Here is a 23397-nt window from a genome sequence, read left to right as displayed (position 1 = left end):
CCATGTGAAATTCATCAGTGTGTTTGAAATGTATATGAAATCTGCATACTGTGAAGACAGGATAGTACCATGTGAAATTCATCAGTGTGTATGAAATGTGTATGAAATCTGCATACTGTGAAGATAGGATAGTACCATGTGAAATTCATCAGAGTGTATGAAATGTATATGAAATCTGCATACTGTGAAGACAGGATAGTACCATGTGAAATTCATCAGTGTGTATGAAATGTATATGAAATCTGCATACTGTGAAGACAGGATAGTACCATGTGAAATTCATCAGTGTGTATGAAATGTATATTGAATCTGCATATTGTGAAGATAGGATAGTACCATGTGAAATTCATCAGTGTGTATGAAATGTATATGAAATCTGCATACTGTTACGAAATGGAAGTTTGAAATTTGATCTGCAGAATAAAATAAAATAAAAGGTGAAGAAAAGAGAAAACAAAATAATGTGGACACAGAAAAATCAAACCCACAACCTTCACATTATTAAGATGACACTGTAACCCACTGATCTATGCAGTCACTTGACTGATATAGTATTAGATAATCTATAAAAGCCAGTATAGTCTGTTTACAGTTTATGTAGACACTTTCATTTAAAGATTGTTGTTTATTATGAAACAAATTAGACTTGCATATAACATTTTACCATGTAACATATTCCAGATGATCAGAGTTTTGACTTGATGTCAGCGAGCAAGCTTAAATTTCTCTAATTGCCTGTAAATATATCAATGGAATTCACTGTTCTGTATTACTGCACCTTAATGAATGAAATTCAAAATATGATTACATAAAAAAATATTATTAAACTGTGTGTTTATTTAACTGTTTATGCAGCTGAATTATATAAATGTATGCATCATACAATCTGCACACATTTTTTCAGTTCATACTTCATTGAATTTCAATCATCAAATAAAAAGATTTCATGAAAATATCTTCAGTGATTCAAAAGTTACACTTATGAATGCATATGGACAGATGTCACAAATTTATATTTTCTGTTGCCTTGACCATAACCATCAGACAGGGTGCATGGCTATAGTATCTGACACATGTCTTGTAATGATCTATAACTCATTCATGTTTCATTAACATATTTCAGTGGCTCAAAAGTTATATTCTGGGCAAGGATACAATCAGATTTCCATTTTCCATTAAGTCACCTTGCCCTTGAGATAAGAAAAATGTGATGCAAATAACTAGCACATTTTCATTCAAGTCTCTAGTGGTTCAAAAGTTACATTTTAGACAAGGATACAGGTCAAAGAATTATGTTTACTTTGCTGTGACCTTAACGCTGAAGCAACAGTGCAACTGTTGTATGTGACAAACTTTCTAGTCGTGATTTATATCTGGGCAAAGTGTCATAAAAGCATTTCCAGTCATTACAAACTTATTGAATGGACCATCACAATGTTGACAGATACATGGACAGACAAGCAACAGGAAGGACAAAACCATAGCATAATAATCCAGATTTCAGATGTAATTGTGCAGCAATTACACAAGGGCAGAAAAGCGTATGCTAAATTATGTACCTCTCCATCAAAATTTGGCCAATAAATAAAACAAGTATTCTGCAGATCATTTATTCCCAGATTCACCCCTACTGTATTGGACCACCGTCACTGTATCTCACTTAAAATGTGATCACAGACCAAAGAAAAGAATCTTAATATTGATGCTGAACAGCAAAAAAGTTATAATAATAATAATAATAATAATAATAATAATGATAATAATAATAATAATAATAATAATAATAATGAGGACTTTATATAGCGCCTAATCTTTGGAAGCTCTAAGTGCTTTAAAACATTAGACAACACCTATAAGATAAAAAAAATATAATGATATTATTACAAAAACAAACACCATGAAATTAGAAAACATTAAAAAAAAGACAAAAAAAACCATGCTGAGAATATTTAAGGTAGGAAACATTATTAGGTCTTTAAGTTTGTTTTTGCAGTTGAAGTAAGTAAGTTTTGAGAGCCCTCTTGAATGTGATCACTGTGTCTTTGTGTCTAAGTTAGTGGGCAATTCATTCCACGTTGCTGGGCTCTGGTATGCAAAAGAATGCTGTCCATATGACTTTGTTTTCATAGTGGGAATAATGAGTATACAATTGTCAGAAGAGGAGCGTAAGTATCTTGCTGGTGTGTACACATGGGTGAGGTCGGATAGGTATGTTGGACTAGAGTCTGACAGTGAAATGTAGCACAGAGAACAAATTTTGTGTTTGATTCTGGATCAAATGGATAGCCAGTGTAGGGTACAGAGCAGCGGGGAGGTATGCTCTGATCGTGGTACTCTAAGCATGATCCGAGCAGCTGTGTTTTGAACTTTTTGAATTTTCTGGAGCAGATATTGAGATGAACCAGACAGAATTGAGTTACAATAGTTCAGTCTTGAAAGTACTAATGAACACAAGTGTTTTAGTGGCATCAACTGAAAGATATTTGTGAATTGAGCTGATGCGTCTCAGTTCAAGATATGCAGCCTTGTATATGTTCATGACATATTGGTGCAGTGTGAGAGTACTGTCCAGAGTAACACCTAGGTTTCATACAGATTGTGTTAATTTAATGTTGGTGTTGCTGATATTTATTGTTTGCGGTAAAGGATGTGAATGAGAAAGTCTTTGTGTTGTGATCAGAATGGCCTCAGTTTTATCATCATTCGTCTGCAGCTTGTTACATGTATTCCATGATTTCACATCAGAAATGCACCTCACTACACGTTGGATGGTAGCATCAACTTCAGTTGGGTGGCTAGATTTGTATATTTGGGTGTCATCAGCATACAATTGGTGAGACACTGGATGATGATCTAAGACACTTGAGAGCGACTGAGTGTACATAATGAAGAGAACAGGTCCAAGAACAGACCCCTGTGGAACACCACAACATAGATCAACTGGACTGGAGTGTATTCCATTTGCAGATACAATTTGTGTCCTGTTGACCAAGTAGGACTTGAACCACAGTAAAACTGTATCATGAATGCCAAATACATGCTGGAGACGGTGAAGTAATATATCATGGTCTATTGTGTCAAATGCTGCAGACAAATCAAGGAGGGTGAGGACTGTAATCTTTCCGCTATCCAATGCAGAGAGAATGTCATTAACTATTTTCAGAAGAGTAGTTTCAGTACTGTGGCAAGGGCGATATGCAGATTGTACATTGCTAAAAAGAGTGTTTGAATTTAGATGAGATACAAGCTGGGATAGAACAACCTTTTCTAAGATTGTTGATATGAATGGGAGATTAGAAACTGGGCGGTAGTTCTTTAAATCGTTATGGTCTAGTGTTGATTTCTTCAGCAAAGGCTTTACAATGGTAGTTTTGAAAAATGATGGGAATTCCCCGGATGAGAGAGAGGTATTAATAACATCTGTTAGTGAAGGCAATACTGGATCTAAGCACTCAAGCAGCAGTGATGTTGGAATTGGATCAAGTTCACATGACTTTGGTGCACTTTTCATCATGATTGTACGTATGAAATCCATAGAGACTGGTTCAAATGCTGCTAATGGTTGCTGCTCAAATTCTGTATCCCAACTGTATGGTGACGACGAGTCAATTGAAATTGTGGTGTCAAGCTTATCTCTAATGGTTTGTACTTTGTCACGAAAGAAATTTGCAAACATGTCCAGAAGGTTGACTGGAGAGAAGATAGTTGGAAGTGGTGTAGATTTATTCCTTGACATTAGCTTGTTACTAATCTCGTAGAGCTCTTTGCAGCTGAAACTTTCCATGATCTTAGTAATGTAGTGGGCTGATTTCGCTGCATGGACTATATTTGTGACATTCTTCTTAGCGGCTTCATAGATTTGCTTATGAATAGAGAGTCTGGTGGAAAGCCAGAGCATCTCAGCTTTACGGCGGTCTCTTTTAGCAGTGTGAAGCTGGTCCCTAACACTGCTATACCATGGAGAACACTTTTTAATTGATACTCTGCACTTGGTAGCTGGGGCATGTTTGTCAAGTAATGAACGCAGACAGTTATCAAGTTGTTCTGCGGTAGGAGGTAAGCAAGTTGTTAGGTTAGTTTGGATGTCGTGCATTAGTTTGGTTCTATTTATCATATGGAGGTTTCTCTTAGTAGCAGATAAAGGTGGAGTGTTAGGGACTCATACGTCAAGATGGCATATAATGCAGAGGTGATCTGATGCAAGGTCATGGGATACCAGGGAGGACTGTAGAATGTTATCATCAGGTCTATGAAGAATCCAGTCTAAAATGTGACCATGTTTATGGGTGGGTTGGTTAACCTACTGTTTGAGGTTGAAAACATTAATGAAATCTATGAGTTTTGATGTGTTTGAGTTTCTGGGACAGTCAAAGTGAAAGTTGAAATCTCCAAGAATCAGGTTGCCACCTATCGAATTTCCATAGTCCAGGAGATTTCGAAACTGCTCCAAAAAGAGAGTCAGCCAGCTTGTTTTTTCTACTAGGAGGAGGGCAGTATAAGCAGAAAAAATGGACTGACCTTTTCTCCAGTGTGAGTGTGGTTTGGACTAGTTCAAACGATGTGTGGTCGAAATTGAATGTTGTGGTGTGGTTAAGACATTTTATCATGGAGTTCTTTGTGATGACAGCTATTCCACCTCCGCGAGAATTACGGGGGAACGACTTGATGGAGTAACCAGTGGGTGTTATATCTGCACACTTGGGCTCATCGCCTGATGTTTTTAGCCATGTTTCTGTCAGGAAATTATGCATATATCATCATGCATACATCGTCAAGACAAAAACTAAATGCTGTCAATAGATGTAGGTAAATGTAACCTACTTTTCTATGCAATAAGTAGTAGGCGTTCAAAATAATTACACCTTTAAAGGTTCATTAACGTTCACTTAATAATAGAAATAGAGATACAAGTCAATTTAAAAACCTAAGTTAACTACTGGAACATAATGAGCGAATTAATCTGACCTTTTGTCTGCTTTGAGTAGTATGTCTCAGGATAACCAAAGTTGTCAAGTTTAATGACTAGATATGGTACGATTTCAGAAAAATGCAGAAGTTGTGACAGTTTGAAAAACTTGAATACAAACTTGAACATCAAAGCTTCAAGCAAATTCTTTGCTTTCTCTCTTATACAGGGTATTTATAGAGACCTGACTGATCCCTACAACATAAAATTTTTAAAAGAAGAAATATGTTCCATACAGCAATTTGTTGAGTTAGGTGAAGCAGTCTTGTTAAACAACAATACCAATGCAAAGCATTACCAGTACTTGAATATTGCAATTGATAAAAAGGAAGATATTGATAAAAAAAATTGTAACTTTGTGAATAACACTATTTTCACTAGTCAATCAAAGGTACAGTGTGACCCCACTATAACATGGAGGTTGGGGTTCAAAGAACTAATCTGTGTTATAGATGAACCGTGTTATAAACAACCAGTACAGTTAACTGAAGAAAATGATGCATGTACTCCCCCCCCAAAGGTCCAGTGTGTGTATGTGTGTAATAAAAGAGGGCACAAAAATACATGCTTTTGATTTAAAGACATATCTACTCTGAAATACACTTGTATATTGACAACTTATGTTTGTATAGTCCATAATGCGTCAAGTACTGTACATGTTTATGTTGTTGTTGTTGTTGTAGGATTTAATGCCATTTTTCAGCACACGATAGGCTATACATGGCGGCCAGTATTAATGGTGGAGGAAGAACCTGGGAAAACCCTGGAAAGAACCACCGACCCACGAGAAGCTATTGGCAAGCTTTCTCACATACCCACATTGGCTGAATCCGAGATCCGAACCCACGCAGACAGAGGTGAGATGGCAGTGATCCGTAATGGAGAGCCATTTAGACCACTCGGGGCCCTAACATGTTTATGAAAAACCCATGAATATGAGTATAGATCACATTATAATATTCATGGATCTATCACATCCCATTCGAAAACACAAATAAGGCATACATGTCCAAAATGTAGAATCTCTGAGCAGAACTTTGGTGCAAAATTATTACTCAGTGACATATAGCTTCAAGCATTAGTTTCAGTTCTTAAATAGAATGCTGGAGAAATGGGAATCTGTTGTCCCTTATATTATATATTAAACAGACAATACAAGTCCCTGTATCAATAGAAGTTTGGGGACTGGTTTATCAAATTACAAGAAGACAACTTGATTTAACGGAATATGTAGTCCTTGCTTATACAGCAATTACAATTGTGAAGGTCTTTTGTCAGAAGTTAAATCAATCCTTTTGTAAATGTTTTTTAATTGATGGATATTTAACCAAATCGTCTTAAGAAGTTTAGGTTGTTTGAAAAATCTTGTTTAGGATTTTATTGGCACAGATAAATTCAGGGATAAAAATTTTTCTTTGCAATAAAAGATTGTAATACTTTGCGTTCAGTGTTTCTACATTCTGTGATAGGAAATGTTTACTTTGTATAACATGCATTTACATTGCTATATATATCTTTAGAATTAAAGGTATGAAAGGAAACAAAACTAATTTATGTTCATTATGCTGTTTCCAGGAAGTAATATAATGCAGGTCAGCAAAGTAAAGTTAGAATTTTTATTCTGAACACTGAAATACTTTACATGCCACTTTATAGGAATAAAGTCAGTCCTGTTTCGTATGATACATTTTGTGGTTTTGCACATGATCATCTTTTCTTACTTAGATGTTTTGGAGTCTCTAAATAGGAACATCTTTAAATTTAAAAAATGCATGTTTTATAATCTAAAATGTTCATTAATACCATTCAGCAATGGTCATATGTGAATCTTGAAAACGTTAATTTCATCTTGGAAAAACCCTGGAAATTCATAGTTAGAAAAGCATAGGAACCATGTGCATAATTTCAGTAGCCACTGACAAGATCATTTTAGCTTGGAATTCATATATGATTTTTTCCTCAAAATGATAGTAAACAATTTAAAATGTTATTTTTCTTACTTTTAAGAAGAAATTTGTTTCCATACAAGAAAAATACATGCCACAACTGTATTATATCCATATTTATGTTATAATGGGGTATGTTATAGTGGGGTCACATAGTACCTATGTCTTCCCACCTGCCATTTAGTAAAATGAAATTTGCACTTGGCCATTTCTTTATATAAAAGAAAAGAAGGTTTGTGAAGGCCTATTCAGAAGTAAATAGCTTATCTTCTGTGAGAAAGCAAAATCAATTTGGAAGTAAATCCTCAATTGTATTTTTGGTATGTTCCGATCTAGAAAGTTAAATAGAAACAAATTCAAGAATGAGTATTTTTGAAACATTTTTTATTTTATTTACAAATATACATGAGATTATTATAACAACCATCATTTTTGTAATTTAAAAAAATTAATTAAATGTTATGTACAATGTAAAGTGATTTAAAATGAAATAAACACACACAATGTGTTAATGTTGGAGATCATGTTATAAAGGAAAACAATAAGTGAACAACATGCATATACAGAAATATCTGTATAGTTCTATCAGCCAAAACAAATGAAGCAAATCACCCGAATAACTGTACATCTGAAATATCTCTTACAAAAAGCTTAACAGGATAAAACTATCTAAATGCATAAAATACAGATATATTGTAGTTCCACAAGTGTCATAACAGTTACCTGAAAAATTTGCTGTTTGTCCCAACATTTTTGCCAAATATCTTAAAATGTCTTCCTCAAATTGACATTGATTAGTTATCACTTAACTTTTAGCAATCACTGACCATAAATTTAAGAACTTAGATATTGAATGTATCTGCAATCAACCTTGCTTATTCCTTTTAGAATTTCCATATATTTGGTATAGAGAATAAAAAGACAATTTTCAAACAAATTTAAAAGTTTTATTTCCAACTTTTTTAAATGTCTTTCTTTGGTAAAAATCTGAATGGTATAACCTAATGTACTGTAGACTTTTTAAAATAGTACAGTTTATAAAAACAAAATCTGTCTCTGCATTATAAGCATTTTACACATTTTGGCCTATATCTCCATTACGTAGACTTTTCAGGGATACCTAAACTTACTATTAGTTCCCCCTATTTAAAATTAACTACAGTAAAATTGGAGATTCAATTTTCCATATGCTAATTTTTACAGTTTACTGGGCAAAGAAAATTATAATTAATGTTAACACGTACATATTTATTGATTTACATTTAATGAAAGAACATTTATCAGACGTAACTTGGAAGTCGTGACATTTTTCAACAATTGTTGGACATCATGCTTTCTTACATTAAATCTGTTAAGCTAAATTTCAAGCTACTCAATACAATGTGGGGACTGCTCTCCTTTCTTGGCATCCTGGAGCAAAATGGACATAGGGTGACCATGTGCTTGAAATGTCCCCTCACGTGTACCACCTATCATTGAGAAAGTGGTACCCATGAAAGAAAGAGACCATAACAGTTATTTTATGTAAAGTCCAAGAATAGCTGGATGTAATGGAACACTACAGTAAACATGTTCTTGACCACCCAAGTAAATGTGTACTGGGACACCCAAAAATAATTCAACGGTGGATGGGTTTTCTTCATCTTTAAATTATTTCAACTTATCACTAAAATCACATTATTGTTCATGGTCTTGTACATATTACAATATAAAATTTCAATATGAGAGCAAATTCTTAAAATGATAGTCGATCCAGACTTGTGCCAGATGTGCCTCTACAAGTACTGATGAACACTGTATATTGTGATCAGTGGAACCAGGACTGTATCAGGTTTACATTACTATATGTGTATTGATGAACACTATATATTATGATCAGTAGAACCAGGACTGTATCAGGTTTACATTACTATATGTGTATTGATGAACACTATATATTGTGATCAGTGGAACCAGGACTGTATCAGGTTTACATTACTATATGTGTATTGATGAACACTATATATTATGATCAGTAGAACCAGGACTGTATCAGGTTTACATTACTATATGTGTATTGATGAACACTATATATTGTGATCAGTGGAACCAGGACTATATCAGGTTTACATTACTATATGTGTATTGATGAACACTAAAAACTGTGATCAGTGGAACCAGGACTATATCAGGTTTACATTACTATATGTGTATTGATGAACACTAAAAACTGTGATCAGTGGAACCAGGACTATATCAGGTTTACATTACTATATCTGTATTGATGAACACTTTACATAATGTTTAGTGGAACCATGACTGTGTCAAGTTTATCTGACTGTACATGTATTGATGAAAACACTAATTATAATTAGTGAAATAAGGGCCATACCAGATTTGTACTGATGAACGCTGTGCATTATGATTAGCAGAACCAGGATCATGTCAAGTTTATCTGACTCTACATGTACTGATGAATATTGTACATTATGATTAGTGGAATTATGACTGTGTCAGGCAAACCTGACTGTACATGTATAATGATAAACACTGAACATTATGATTAATGTCAGTTTTATATGACTGTATATATACTGATGAAAACTCTACATTATGATTAGTAGAACCATGACTGTGCCAGGTTTACCTTACTGTACATGTAGTGATGAATGCTATAACTATGACTGCTGGAACCAGGACCATGCCAGATTTACTTGACTGAACTTGTACTGATGAACAATGTATATTATGATTAGCCGAACCAGGACCATGCCAGATTTACTTGACTGAACTTGTACTGATGAACAATGTATATTATGAGTAGCGAAACCAGGACCATGTCAGGTTTATCTGACTTTACATGAACTGATGAACACTGTACATTATGATTAGTGAACTATGACTGTGTCAGGTTAGCCTGACTGTACAAGAAATGATGAACACTGTACATTATGATTAACAGAACCAGGACCATGTCAGATTTACCTGACTGTACATGTACGGATAAACACTGTACAATGATTAGTAGAACCAGGACTCTGTCAGAATTAACTGCCTTTAAATGTACAGATGAATACTGTACATTATGATTAGCTGCCTAGTATACACGAATGTACGTATACTGGTGAGATGAAAACTGACTTACACAATGTCTGAAATTATTTTCATGCTACTATGAAATGACACAATTTTCATTCATAACTTGGCACTTTTTTGCTGGCATTTATTGGACATAAATACAACAAAAATCACTAACATCCTATAACATGCTAAAACCATGGTGAAAAAAACGTTAAAAGAAGGAATTTGTCCAGTGGATTAAAGGAATGACTTGTACAGTGGAATAAAGGAATGATTTTGTACAGTGAACTAAATGATTTATACAATAACTTCTTGTTGACTAGAATTTGCTGCATTTATTACATGTCTAAATAAGTTTTACATCCTAATTAGACAAGTGACATCAAACTTGTCTTCAAAACTCATCTTTGTGTCTTAGATCCTAATTAGAAAACTGACATTACATGTGTCTTCACAACTCATCTTTGTGTCTTAGATCCTACTTAGAAAACTGACATTATATGTGTCTTCACAACTCATCTTTGTGTCTTAGATCCTAATTAGAAAATTACATTATATGTGTCTTCACAACATCTTTGTCTTATTTTTTCAATCAACAATAATAGTTTTTCAACACTGTATGTCTTATATCCATCCAGAACCTCCAGTACTCAATATTCTACTGGAAAAAAGTTATGTTTTGCCATCTGCATACAAGCCAGTATTCACTGTAAAATATCAGTTCTAGTTCCTTCTAAGTCTTTTCCTTCCATCATCCGAGACAGGAGTCATGTGTGCTATCCTTTTGCTGGTCCTTGTTGGAGTAACAAATGAGTTTGGTGTGCCACCATTCACTGCTGAGGCAGAGGCTGAGTTCTGTGCTGGACTCTGCGTCTGTTTCTTGGGGTCATCAAGTGCTGTAGCTGACTTTGACCCAGATCGTGGACTGGTTAATGACTTCTGTGGAGTTCCCATACCTGTATGTGAATACAGAGAACAAAGTTATTTTTTGTGTGCATTTTCTTGGGGGCCTCAAATTAAGGCTAAAGGTTAATGGAAATATGAAAATAATGTGAAGGTAAAATGATCCATCTGGAAAGGCACATATTGAAAAAATGCTGAACCCATGAGCAAACTTGTATGGAATTGTAGTCTCAATCTTAAAATATTTTACTGGCCACAGTAAACAACAGAATTTTTTTAAAAAGGACAAAACTTTTAAAACAGTGATTGTATCTAATTATAAGCAGTTAACAAATATCTATATCATATTTAATTATCAGCCAACTGATATGTATATATTTATTTTACATTATTATCTGTCAAATTGATATGTGTCTGTACATTGTATATCATAATTAGCAAATTTATGTGAATCTACATTCTATCATTTACTTTTGTGGGTATCAACTTTCGTGGTTTTGCAAAGAAAAAATTTGTGGGTAAATAATTTCATGGATTTTCCTGTAAAAGTTTACCTATTGGTTGGTATTTAATTTCAAAGATTAACTGCCACAAATATTGGACCACTCCTGTGGCCTAGTGGTTAGGGTGTCCACCTCAAATATGGGAGGTCACGGGTTTAAACCCCAGCCAAGTCATACCAAAGACTTAAAAAATGGGGGGCCCCGAGTGGCCGAGTGGTCTAAAGCACTCTCCATTACGGATCACTGCCATCTCACCTCTGTCTGCGTGGGTTCAGATCTTGGATTCAGCCAATGTGGGTATGTGAGAAAGCTTGCCAGTAGCTTCTCGTGGGTCGGTGGTTCTTTCCGAGGTTTTCCCGGGTTCTTCCTCCACCATTAATACTGGCCGCCATGTATAGCCTATCTTGTGCTGAAAAATGGCGTTAAACCCTACAACAACAACAACAACAACTTAAAAAATGGTATAACAGCTGCGTCATTATGTGCTCAGCATTAAGAGCTTAGTATTAAGTGTCATGAAGCAAGTTGTTTTTTTACTTCATCTTTAAATTCATTCTTTGAAGCAACCACACAATCCATGGAAACTAGTATACCTCAAGTGCATGTCATTCATCAAGTTTGGTCTAGATCTGAGATGTAGAACTAATGATAACATTTGGAAAACATATTTTTCTTTTTTCCACCTTACCCTTTGACCTTTTGATCTCAACAATGATAAACTCCTTACCGCAAACCATCCATACAGTTGTTTTGTCCTGGTCAAACAAACATTACTGTGTGAACACCAGATTTTTCTTTCACTTCTAATGTCCCAATGACCTTGATCATTGGCCTTTGTACCGATCTGACTCCAAGCCATCAGAAAAGTTTCATCCAAGTTTATGATACCATTTTTTTCTTTAAGAAACAATGACCTTGACATTTGATCTTTTGACCCCCTATACCAAAAGGCTTCTTTCCTATCACAAATGCAAGCCATGAAAAAAGTTTCATCCAAGTCTGTGATACCATTTTTATCTTTCAGTAACAATGATCTTGACATTTAATCTTTTGACCCCCTATATCAAAAGACTTCTCGCTTACCCTCATATGCAAACTATTTGCAATGTTTGAAAATGTTAGGCGGTAGAGAACACAGGTTATTGTGCAGAAATGAACAAGGGAATAATGTATGGACCTCATAACATAATACACTATGCCTTATGGAGGGGAAATGAAAACTTTAAACATTATATTAAACATCAAACTGAACATGGTAAATTAAACAACTGTTTTAACAGCAAATGAACATTAAGCTGACCATGGCAAATGACCAGAACTGAAACAAAAAGTTTTTGTACTATGTGCTAAAACCACACACAAGCATGTTTTCTTTTATAATGATATAGCTGACCTAGTTTATCCTCCAGTTCTGACAGTTGTTTTTCAGCCTCCTTACACTCCTGATACTTGGCCTGCATCTCTTGGGTTTGCATGGTGTCCATCTGCTCTTGTAGCTCAGCTTTTGCAGATTCATGCTTTTCTATTGCTGTTTTCAGGGACTGCAAGGTCTCTGAAATTGGGAAACAAAATCCACTTATTAGGTGAATTAAGAGTAAAACACAGTTCAGTGTTTCAGTCAGGTTAGAGAAGAAAGGGAACCTAGGGACTGTGTCATCTGAAAAACGGGGCCTAAAGCGTGATCATAATGTACTAGAATAAGACGTTATTTACATACTTAGTTATTTGCATGAAAAACAATGTAAATTAACGTCTTTAATATTGTCTTATTTAATGCCTTTGACCATACTCTGACAGTGCAAGATAAGTCAAAGTCTTAAATTTTATGGCCCTGTAACTTTGCTGTCATCAGTCTTTGCAAACTTAAGCTACCATGCAATTTCTAGAGGCTGTGTAAATGCTTTTCGTTGGTTCCACTGTTCTGGAATCCAATTATTTGTTGGATGTTTCACTTTCCATTTTATTTTTGTCTTGCCTTCTCTAGGTTTACCAGCATAACATCCAGTGCAATTTGCAAAAAATCACTTTATGGATTTTGTTTATTTTCATAAAAGCAATCAAAGATGTATGGCTTTTAATGACTTGCTGGTACATCTGTATCAGATTGAAGATAACAAACACAACTTGTAAGTTTTATTTGTACTAATTCTTACATATTTAATAACGTTACTTGCAGAACTCAATGTCCGATTTATGTAAATCCGAAATGTTGCATCCTGCCTATTGACAATGGGTACTGCAACAGATGAGACTACTAAAATATTGAATAAGTTCCAATGTCATGCCAGGAGCCGTAAATTATTACTGATACTTATCTGTGATTTAAATAACAATTTCGACACTCACATAACATTCCTACAAAAAAGAATCAATTATTAATTTGAGGAATGGTGAACCATTTGCTCATGTAAATATATCCGCACACTCCCCTGTATCCCATGATGCAAATGAGTCTACAGTAAAAGAAGTTCTTTTGAAAACAGTGCAAGTACAAAGACTGCTCAACATGCATATCTTTTGTTGATGAGCATAATATGTTTCACAGCAATTTACTAAAAATGTTCAAGAATATCTACAATTATTATCTTATGCCCTTATACTTGATATCATCTTTAAAACCAACTTTGTCTATTACATTCCTTGATGTCATTATCTTTTCATTGTTTTAATTGTGTTTGAAAATTGTGATTTGTCACTATGTGCATTCTTTAAATGATTATCAAAAGACAAAAAGGCTACCCATGTTTCATGTTCATCAACTGAAATCAACGGACTACCCAAGTTTTATGTTGATCACTGAAATCAAAAGACAAAGCAAACTGCATGTTGATCCACTGAAGTCAAAAGATTACCCAAGTTTCATGTTAATCCACTGAAATCAAAAGTCTACCCTACCCAAGTTCCATGTTGATCCACTGAAATCAAAAGATTACCCAACCCAAGTTTCATGTTGATCCACTGAAATCAAAAGTCTACCCTACCCAAGTTCCATGTTGATCCACTGAAATCAAAAGATTACCCAACCCAAGTTTCATGTTGATCCACTGAAATCAAAAGATTACCCAAGTTTTATGTTGATCCAATGAAATCAAAAGATTACCCAAGTTTTATGTTGATCACTGAAATCAAAAGATTACCCAAGTTTTATGTTGATCCATTGAAATCAAAAGACTACCCAAGTTTTATGCTGATCACTGAAATCAAAAGATTACCCAAGTTTCATGTTGATCACTGAAATCAAAAGGTTACCCAAGTTTCGTGTTGATCACTGAAATCAAAAGATTACCCAAGTTTCATGTTGATCCACTGAAATCAAAAGACTACCCAAGTTCCATGTTGATCCACTGAAATCAAAAGATTACCCAAGTTTTATGTTGATCCATTGAAATCAAAAGATTACCCAAGTTTTATGTTGATCCAATGAAATCAAAAGGTTACCCAAGTTTTATGTTGATCACTGAAATCAAAAGATTACCCAAGTTTCATGTTGATCCACTGAAATCAAAAGACTACCCAAGTTTTATGTTGATCACTGAAATCAAAAGATTACCCAAGTTTCATGTTGATCACTGAAATCAAAAGATTACCCAAGTTTTATGTTGATCACTGAAATCAAACGATTACCCAAGTTTCATGTTGATCCATTGAAATCAAAACATGACCCAAATTTTATGTTGATCACTGAAATCAAAAGATTACCAAAGTTTTATGTTGATCCACTGAAATCAAAAGATTACCAAAGTTTTATGTTGATCCATTAAAATCAAAAGATTACTCAAGTTTCATGTTGATCCACTGAAATCAAAAGAATACCCAAGTTTTATGTTGATCACTGAAATCAAAAGATTACCCAAGTTTCATGTTGATCCATTGAAATGAAAAGATTACCCAAGTTTTATGTTGATCCATTGAAATCAAAAGATTACCCAAGTTTTATGTTGATCACTGAAATCAAAAGATTACCTAAGTTTTATGTTCATCACTGAAATCAAAAGATTACCCAAGTTCCATGTTGATCCACTGAAATCAAAAGTCTACCCAACCCAAGTTCCATGTTGATCCACTGAAATCAAAAGTCTACCCAACCCAAGTTCCATGTTGATCCACTCAAATCAAAAGTCTACCCAATCCAAGTTCCATGTTGATCCACTGAAATCAAAAGACTACCCAAGTTCCATGCTGATCCACTGAAATCAAAAGATTGCCCAAGTTTCATGTTAATCCACTGAAATCAAAAGTCTACCCAACCCAAGTTCCATGTTGATCCATTGAAATCAAAAGATTACCCAAGTTTTATGTTGATCACTGAAATCAAAAGATGACCCAAGTTTCATGTTGATCCATTGAAATCAAAAGACCACCCAAGTTTTATGTTGATCACTGAAATCAAAAGATTACCCAAGTTTCATGTTGATCCATTGAAATCAAAAGATTACCCAAGTTTTATGTTGATCACTGAAATCAAAAGATTACCCAAGTTTCATGTTGATGACTGAAATCAAAAGACTACCCAAGTTTCATGTTGATCCATTGAAATCAAAAGATTACCCAAGTTTTATGTTGATCCATTGAAATCAAAAGACTACCCAAGTTTTATGTTGATCACTGAAATCAAAAGATTACCTAAGTTTTATGTTCATCACTGAAATCAAAAGATTACCCAAGTTCCATGTTGATCCACTGAAATCAAAAGTCTACCCAACCCAAGTTCCATGTTGATCCACTGAAATCAAAAGTCTACCCAACCCAAGTTCCATGTTGATCCACTCAAATCAAAAGTCTACCCAATCCAAGTTCCATGTTGTACCACTGAAATCAAAAGACTACCCAAGTTCCATGTTGATCCACTGAAATCAAAAGATTGCCCAAGTTTCATGTTAATCCACTGAAATCAAAAGTCTACCCAACCCAAGTTCCATGTTGATCCATTGAAATCAAAAGATTACCCAAGTTTTATGTTGATCACTGAAATCAAAAGATGACCCAAGTTTCATGTTGATCCATTGAAATCAAAAGACCACCCAAGTTTTATGTTGATCACTGAAATCAAAAGATTACCCAAGTTTCATGTTGATCCATTGAAATCAAAAGATTACCCAAGTTTTATGTTGATCACTGAAATCAAAAGATTACCCAAGTTTCATGTTGATGACTGAAATCAAAAGACTACCCAAGTTTTATGTTCATTACTGAAATCAAAAGATTACCCAAGTTCCATGTTGATCCACTGAAATCAAAAGTCTACCCAACCCAAGTTCCATGTTGATCCACTGAAATCAAAAGTCTACCCAACCCAAGTTCCATGTTGATCCACTGAAATCAAAAGTCTACCCAACCCAAGTTCCATGTTGATCCACTGAAATCAAAAGTCTACCAATCCAAGTTCCATGTTGATCCAATGAAATCAAAAGATTGCCCAAGTTTCGTGTTAATCCACTGAAATCAAAAGTCTACCCAACCCAAGTTCCATGTTGATCCATTGAAATCAAAAGATTACCCAAGTTCCATGTTGATCACTGAAATCAAAAGATGACCCAAGTTTCATGTTGATCCATTGAAATCAAAAGACTACCCAAGTTTTATGTTGATCACTGAAATCAAAAGATTACCCAAGTTTCATGTTGATCCATTGAAATCAAAAGTCTACCCAACCCAAGTTCCATGTTGATCCACTGAAATCAAAAGTCTACCCAACCCAAGTTCCATGTTGATCCACTGAAATCAAAAGATTACCCAAGTTCCATGTTGATCCACTGAAATCAAAAGTCTACCCAACCCAAGTTCCATGTTGATCACTGAAATCAAAAGATTACCCAAGTTCCATGTTGATCACTGAAATTAAAAGATTACCCAAGTTTCATGTTGATCCACTTAAATCAAAAGTCTACCCAACCCAAGTTCCAAGTTAATCCACTGAAATCAAAAGTCTACCCAACCCAAGTTTCATGTTGATTCTGAAATTTAAAGACTGCCTGAGTTTCATCTCAATACAATGAAATCGAAAGACTACCACAGTTTCATGTCAATACACTGAAATCAAAAGACTACCCAAGTTTCGTGTTCATCCATTGAAAAGACAACACGATTACTAGTTATGTAAAAAATAACAATCATACATGGTCTGATGGGAGAGGACTTTAAACCAACCGGTCACATTCTTGGGTTAGAAATATTCCCTCATTCTAAGGCCCATGTCTGTGCATTACAGCCAACAATATATGACTTCTATGTAATAGGTCCGAATGGGATCAAGATGCTTATCCAGTTTATGCATATATTATCGTAAGAATCTATGGCTTATCTCATTCAGTGAAGTCAATAAAAAAAAACTGAGTGCTTCAAAAATATATATACAAATGTCAATCATGGCTATTCCATTAAAATATACATGATACCCAGGCAGGCAAGTTTTTAAAAACATACTAGGGTAATCTGATTACTCGAAGCGTTTATATGAAAATGATAAAATTCTAAATCACATCTATGGGTGACTACTTCATATTGAAAATGCCTTCCCTGGATTCCATTTCTATGCATTATTGGAAAAACCCTTGAACTGATGTCATCTTTGTTGCAAAATAATGTCACCTACATCACATGAAGTGATGCTGTACAAAAATATATCCTTTAGTTACAGCTAATCTGGCAGACAAATATTTACCAATGATAGTGCATTTCTCATTATAAGCTTTTGGAAGAGGTGATCCAAACACTGCTCCACGCAACTTCTCAAGCGGTAATGCTTTGTTCATCAATCCACCAAACTTTCCATTACTTCTGATTCTGTCCCCATCCCGTGTCAAGATTGTAGGACAGTGAGTGAATTTTACTATCTGTAAACATAAAACACTATGATGAGCTACTTCATCAAAACACATCCTACAAAAAAGTTGCAAACTAAATATCAAATTGTAACAACTATAATTATTCAAATTTGTATGCCATGTGTCCACAAAATCTGAAACAATCATTCCAGATGATGCATGTTATCAGTTGCCGATAGTGCCATAATACCACTGCTATCTGCTCTGTGCGTCTGTGTGTGTGTCTGTGAGAGATTTGATTTTTAACATAGCTTTAACAATTTTATCATACTGCTATGATATATCTGCAGTGTAGCAGTTTATAGTGATCTCTATCATCGGGGCAACATGCCACAGACATGTAGCAGCATGTTCCACCCAGTCACATGATTCTGACACCAGGCTTACCAGTCTTAACACAAACTTCTTAATGCTGAGTGCCAAGTGAGGCAGCTGCAAGAACTAATTTTATAAGTCTTTGATATGATTAGGTAGGGGTATGAACCTGCAACCTCCTGTATCCGAGGCAGATGCTCTAACCACTTAGACCACTGGAGCAGTCTGTTGTCTGTTTTTTTACAGGAATCTGAACATATTTTTGTACAAACTTTCAGCATATTGTATTGTAGGAAAGTTCTGGCCACTTTTAAAAACTTTCACATAGTATCTTACCATTGGCAATGCCACTGGCATCTGTCAGAAACATAGTACATTTGTTACATTATCAGCTAAACCAAGGTTCAAGAAACATATCACATTTTTATTTTATGACCATTATTATAAACAGTAAATCTATCTTAACTGTCACCTTTACTCAGATATTACCTGTTTACCTTGGCCATTGTAATTCTTCCTTGGTGAATTTCTATATAATTGTCCTGTATATAATGGTCACCTTCCTTTAGCAGTCAATGGCCAGGTCTTTCCTAACCACACAGTGGTTTCTCCCCCACTTTGAGCAGTTACTGTCATTTTTATTCAGTTACCATTCAGACTAAAGAAACTAAAGTTTTGCTTCACAAGGATGGCAATGTTTGGGTAAAGGAATGTCATGTGAATCAATGTGAAAACATTTCTTATCTCACTCGGATTCACAATACTTGTCATGTTGATAGTTTAACTCAAATGTGTCAATATTTCAATTTTTTAAAGTCAGTTTTCAGGGGTCAAGCTAGACTTCAATTTCAGGGAGAAGTGACTTCTCTTTTGGACAGAACAGGGTGAAGTGAGAGCTGAACAGGGAGAAGTGGGAACAAAGCAAGACACACTATATATATGTGAGTGTGTGTGTGTGTGTGTGTTATTTTCATTCTCTTATTTAAATTAAGCCATCTATTTCCCAGTATGCATATTTGCATTTAACATTGGTTTTAAGCAATTCTTTATTTTCAAGTGGAAAATTGTCTGAGTTCTATCTATGTTATAAACACATTTTGGTGCATGTATAAAAACTATCATATTCATATGCAGTGTATTTTGGCAATATGACTTAAAAAGAGAACAACAGAAACTATACATTGTAGTGAATTTTAACTGAGTAACTAGATTACAGTATTGTAATTGCAAGTTAGTACAAATGCTTAATCAAGAATTTTTTCTTTTTACTTTCTGAAAGTTCATCATAAAATGGCATTTGAAAAGATTTCTAAACCTGTTTGAAACAACCCTGTACCATATACATGACAGAAAATGCACACATGTTTCAGATTATACTGTTTGTACTAATTTCTTGGCTGCCAATAAAACTTTACTGCAACTGTTCACAGACAACACACTGAAGAATGAAAGTCAGTATATAAATGAACTAAACCTTTTTTTGCAACTGAACATACTCATCCAACATGCAAGTGCATCTATTTTTAGAAAGAGGGGTTTCTTAATGTAACCTCTCACTTTATAGCTTTGTTTCAACAGTCCATTGATAGGATTGCAAATGTAAGTTAGATTTTTTTCATTTGTCTACTTACTTGGTGTAAAATTAGCATAGCTGCCAACCTTCCAGGCTCACAATTAGTGAAAATAGGGATAAAAAGTTGTGAATTTGGACATGAATTTGTGAAAAAATACCATGACAATAACTCCATCCACTCTGACCGTCAATACTACACTATATCAAGTTTGCAAAATAAAAATAAAACACTACATATATGCAGAAATATTTATTTATCAAGACATGATACTGTGGCAGACTTGAACTTCCTCAACTGCTTGATCGTAAATTTGTTTTCTAAACAGTTCTGACTTCTTGTCTGCTGGTTGATCTTGGGGACTAAAAATGCTGACAAATTTTCTGCAGCTAAGGAGGCCCTAAAGTCTGTCTTATTTTTCCTCACTAAAGAAAATACTCTTTCGCTGTCACTGTTGCTGTGAGGAATGCACAGGAGCTGCAGCATTTTTGGTTCTTCCACAGGAAAATTTGGAAGCGATTTTCGAGTCCGGGAACATTTGCCAGAACAAATGTTTAGCATGGTCTCCAGCTGATAAAGGTAGATTGTGTTTGACAAGAAAACTCACAAATAATGCTTCAGCATTGGTAGCCTGCAGGTCTTCCGCCAATGGTTTAAAATATTCCAGAGCTGAAATCTCTGAATTCTTAATTTTCCCAACTTCTATGTGTTTTTTGCAACCGACATTCTTCCACACATCGTCTCTGCGATGGCACACTGAGTGCAAAAAGCATGAATGAACATCAATGTTTAATGGCAGAATGCATGGCCAATTTTTGATATATTCCAAATTAAACTTCACTTTTTGAGTAATACATTTCTTTTTCCTTGGTGAGATGCTGAACGGTAACTCAAATCAGTGTTTTGACGCAAGCACGGAGCAAATTTCTGGTTAGGCCCCAGTTTCTCTCAAAAGTATTTGTAAAACTACTCTTATACATATAGATTAAAATAGGCTAAAATGCTTGCTACCGGGCCAACTGTACTAATCAGCTGCAGATCTACTAATATCGTGACCAGCAGTACCGGACCGTTTCGGCAACTGCGAATATCACGACTAGCACTTAACAGGAAATCGGTTATTTTATTAGAGATTTAAAATAATTGAGGATTGGAAAATTTGTGAATTTTTGGCTTATGGCATGAATCTGTGAATCGCTGAAAAAGTCGTGAAACTCACACCAAATTCATGAGGGTTGGCAGCTATGAATTAGGCATTGGTTAAATAGTATTTGCTTTGCTGTTTTGTCATTTTGTTTTTTTTCTTCGTATTTTCAAAAAAATTAGCAAACTCAGAATACAACCTTGACCTTACAGTGTCTCGTCAAATTCCACAACATAGAATTGTCCCATATAATTATAACCTACATAATTGCACTTTAATGCAATATCTTTAAGAATGTAATATTTAGTCTCTGCTTTCTTACAAATTGTATATTTTCCTGAACATATTTGCCTATTGGTTTCTGAAAAGAGACAATCTAGTAAAAGGATACTTCCCAGAAAAGCAATGTCCACCATTACAGTTCCAAACAGATTTTTATCAAGAAAATAATGTATAAGCAGCAGTTAAAATATTCATGTTACGGGTTCTATCCTTAAAACTCAAATTGCTATTTACATAAATTTAAGTTTCAAAACAAGTTTGTACATTTTTATCATCGAATGATAACTTGTGAAAATCGAGCAGTAATAGTTGCTACCTTACTTAGGAAATGGTTAATGGTCAATCAGCTATCAAAACAAATGCCTGTGAATGTTTGTTTGTTTGTCAGCATAACTGGTATCAACACCAACTATTTGGCCACTTTTTACAGGTTTGACTTTACAAAATATTTACTGCATTTATGATCTTAACAGGGATTTTCGTTTATCCTATTCCTTGCTGTCATTATTGTTTCATTTGTTTTTATTTTTGGAAATGGAGACTTGGGACACATTTTTTATTTTGATTTATTTATGAAGATAAATTAAAGCCGCATTTTTTTCTTACAACATGGCTCCCAGTAAGTCTAGTATTAAGGTTAATTATGGTACTCAATTAAATGTACTATTTTTACTATTTTCTCATTCAGCTGTAAAAAGCATGTAAAACTTATTCCACAGAGAAATAATTCTAAAAGAACACTGAAGAAAAAAATTAATAAAAATTCTAAGTTGTCATTTTGTTGTTCTAATATAGACTAACTGCACTGACATTATTGGTCATATTTCTCTGACAGCAGTAGGTATCTCCAATGATCAAGGGTTCATAGATTTTTAATAAAAAATTTGCAATGATACATACTTCCTGTCTGTATGCATTGGCTGTGTCCAGGTCATCCAGAATTAGTGTGTCACCAAGCAACATGGCAAATACTGAAATAACATGATGCAAATGTACATTAATATTTAAATATTTCAGTAGTTCATCTTTTACATCAATGTTAAAATTGAAAACTTTTGAAGAAAATAACAATAAAATTCAAGGTTATAAAATTAAGCTCAATCTCCAACTCAAAATCAACATACTGAAGTATACTGGCTATGTCAAACCGGAAGCAGGACATTACCCTCCTGTCAATTACCCCTCTGCCATTACCCACCCCCATAATTTACCCCCTCAGTATATTACCTTGCAGTTTATTACACCCCTACCATTACCATCATTTACAAATACAGATACAAAATCGAACTAATGCAAATAAAGTGATGATGATGAGCGACGATGAATATAATTGTTAATTGATATAGTGTTGGCCTAACCACAATAAGATTCTATCCCATCAATTTAAGTGTACACAAACACAATCTGTTTCACGTCAATATAAATCATTTTAGCAGTTTAATCTGTGCTCAATCTATACTATTGTGTTGGCTTCACCTCATTGATTATAATTCGAGCAGAAATGGTTTCTAATTAAGTGTACACAAACACAATCTGATAAGAGTATTGGCACATAACATTCAGCTGTAATCATATCAATAACATATTTCATGGCACTATAACATTATGATGAATTTAATATTGAATATTCCAGGACGAGTATGTTTTCAAGGCTGAGATTAATTAAGTAAAATAAAAATTTAAATTTATGCATTTTTAAATTAATTTATATTATTATTTATTCTGTGGGTACAACAATTATATGTTTTATAGTCATAGACGGGGGGGGGGGGAAAGAGAACGGGGCAGGGGGTAATAAACAGGGGGGTAATATACTGAGGGGAGTAAATGATGGGGGGGGGGGTAATAGCAGGGGGGAAGTGGCAGGGGATAATATCCAAGAC

The 23397-nt window shown here is 34.6% G+C and overlaps 1 protein-coding gene across 1 annotated transcript in view; it reads right to left on the bottom strand.

Moving 5' to 3' along the window:
* Positions 1–7279: 7279 nt before the first annotated feature.
* The window catches only part of LOC149783381 (structural maintenance of chromosomes flexible hinge domain-containing protein 1-like), a 163547-nt gene continuing 147429 nt past the window's right edge, over positions 7280–23397 (bottom strand). The window contains exons 47-50 of the mRNA XM_089931608.1: positions 22415–22485; positions 18040–18211; positions 12772–12930; positions 7280–10928 (exon numbers count right to left, since the gene is read on the bottom strand). Coding sequence (XP_089787734.1) covers positions 10696–10928; positions 12772–12930; positions 18040–18211; positions 22415–22485 — 635 coding nt within the window. The 3' untranslated portion in view covers positions 7280–10695. The remainder of the gene's footprint in view (positions 10929–12771; positions 12931–18039; positions 18212–22414; positions 22486–23397) is intronic.

Source organism: Sinohyriopsis cumingii, chromosome 14, assembly GCF_028554795.1.
Source record: "Sinohyriopsis cumingii isolate HCF-2022 chromosome 14, ASM2855479v2, whole genome shotgun sequence".
Classification (NCBI taxonomy): Eukaryota; Metazoa; Mollusca; class Bivalvia; order Unionida; family Unionidae; genus Sinohyriopsis; species Sinohyriopsis cumingii.
The sequence above is the reverse complement of the archived record's forward strand: the minus strand, read 5'-3'. Positions and strand labels throughout refer to the sequence as shown.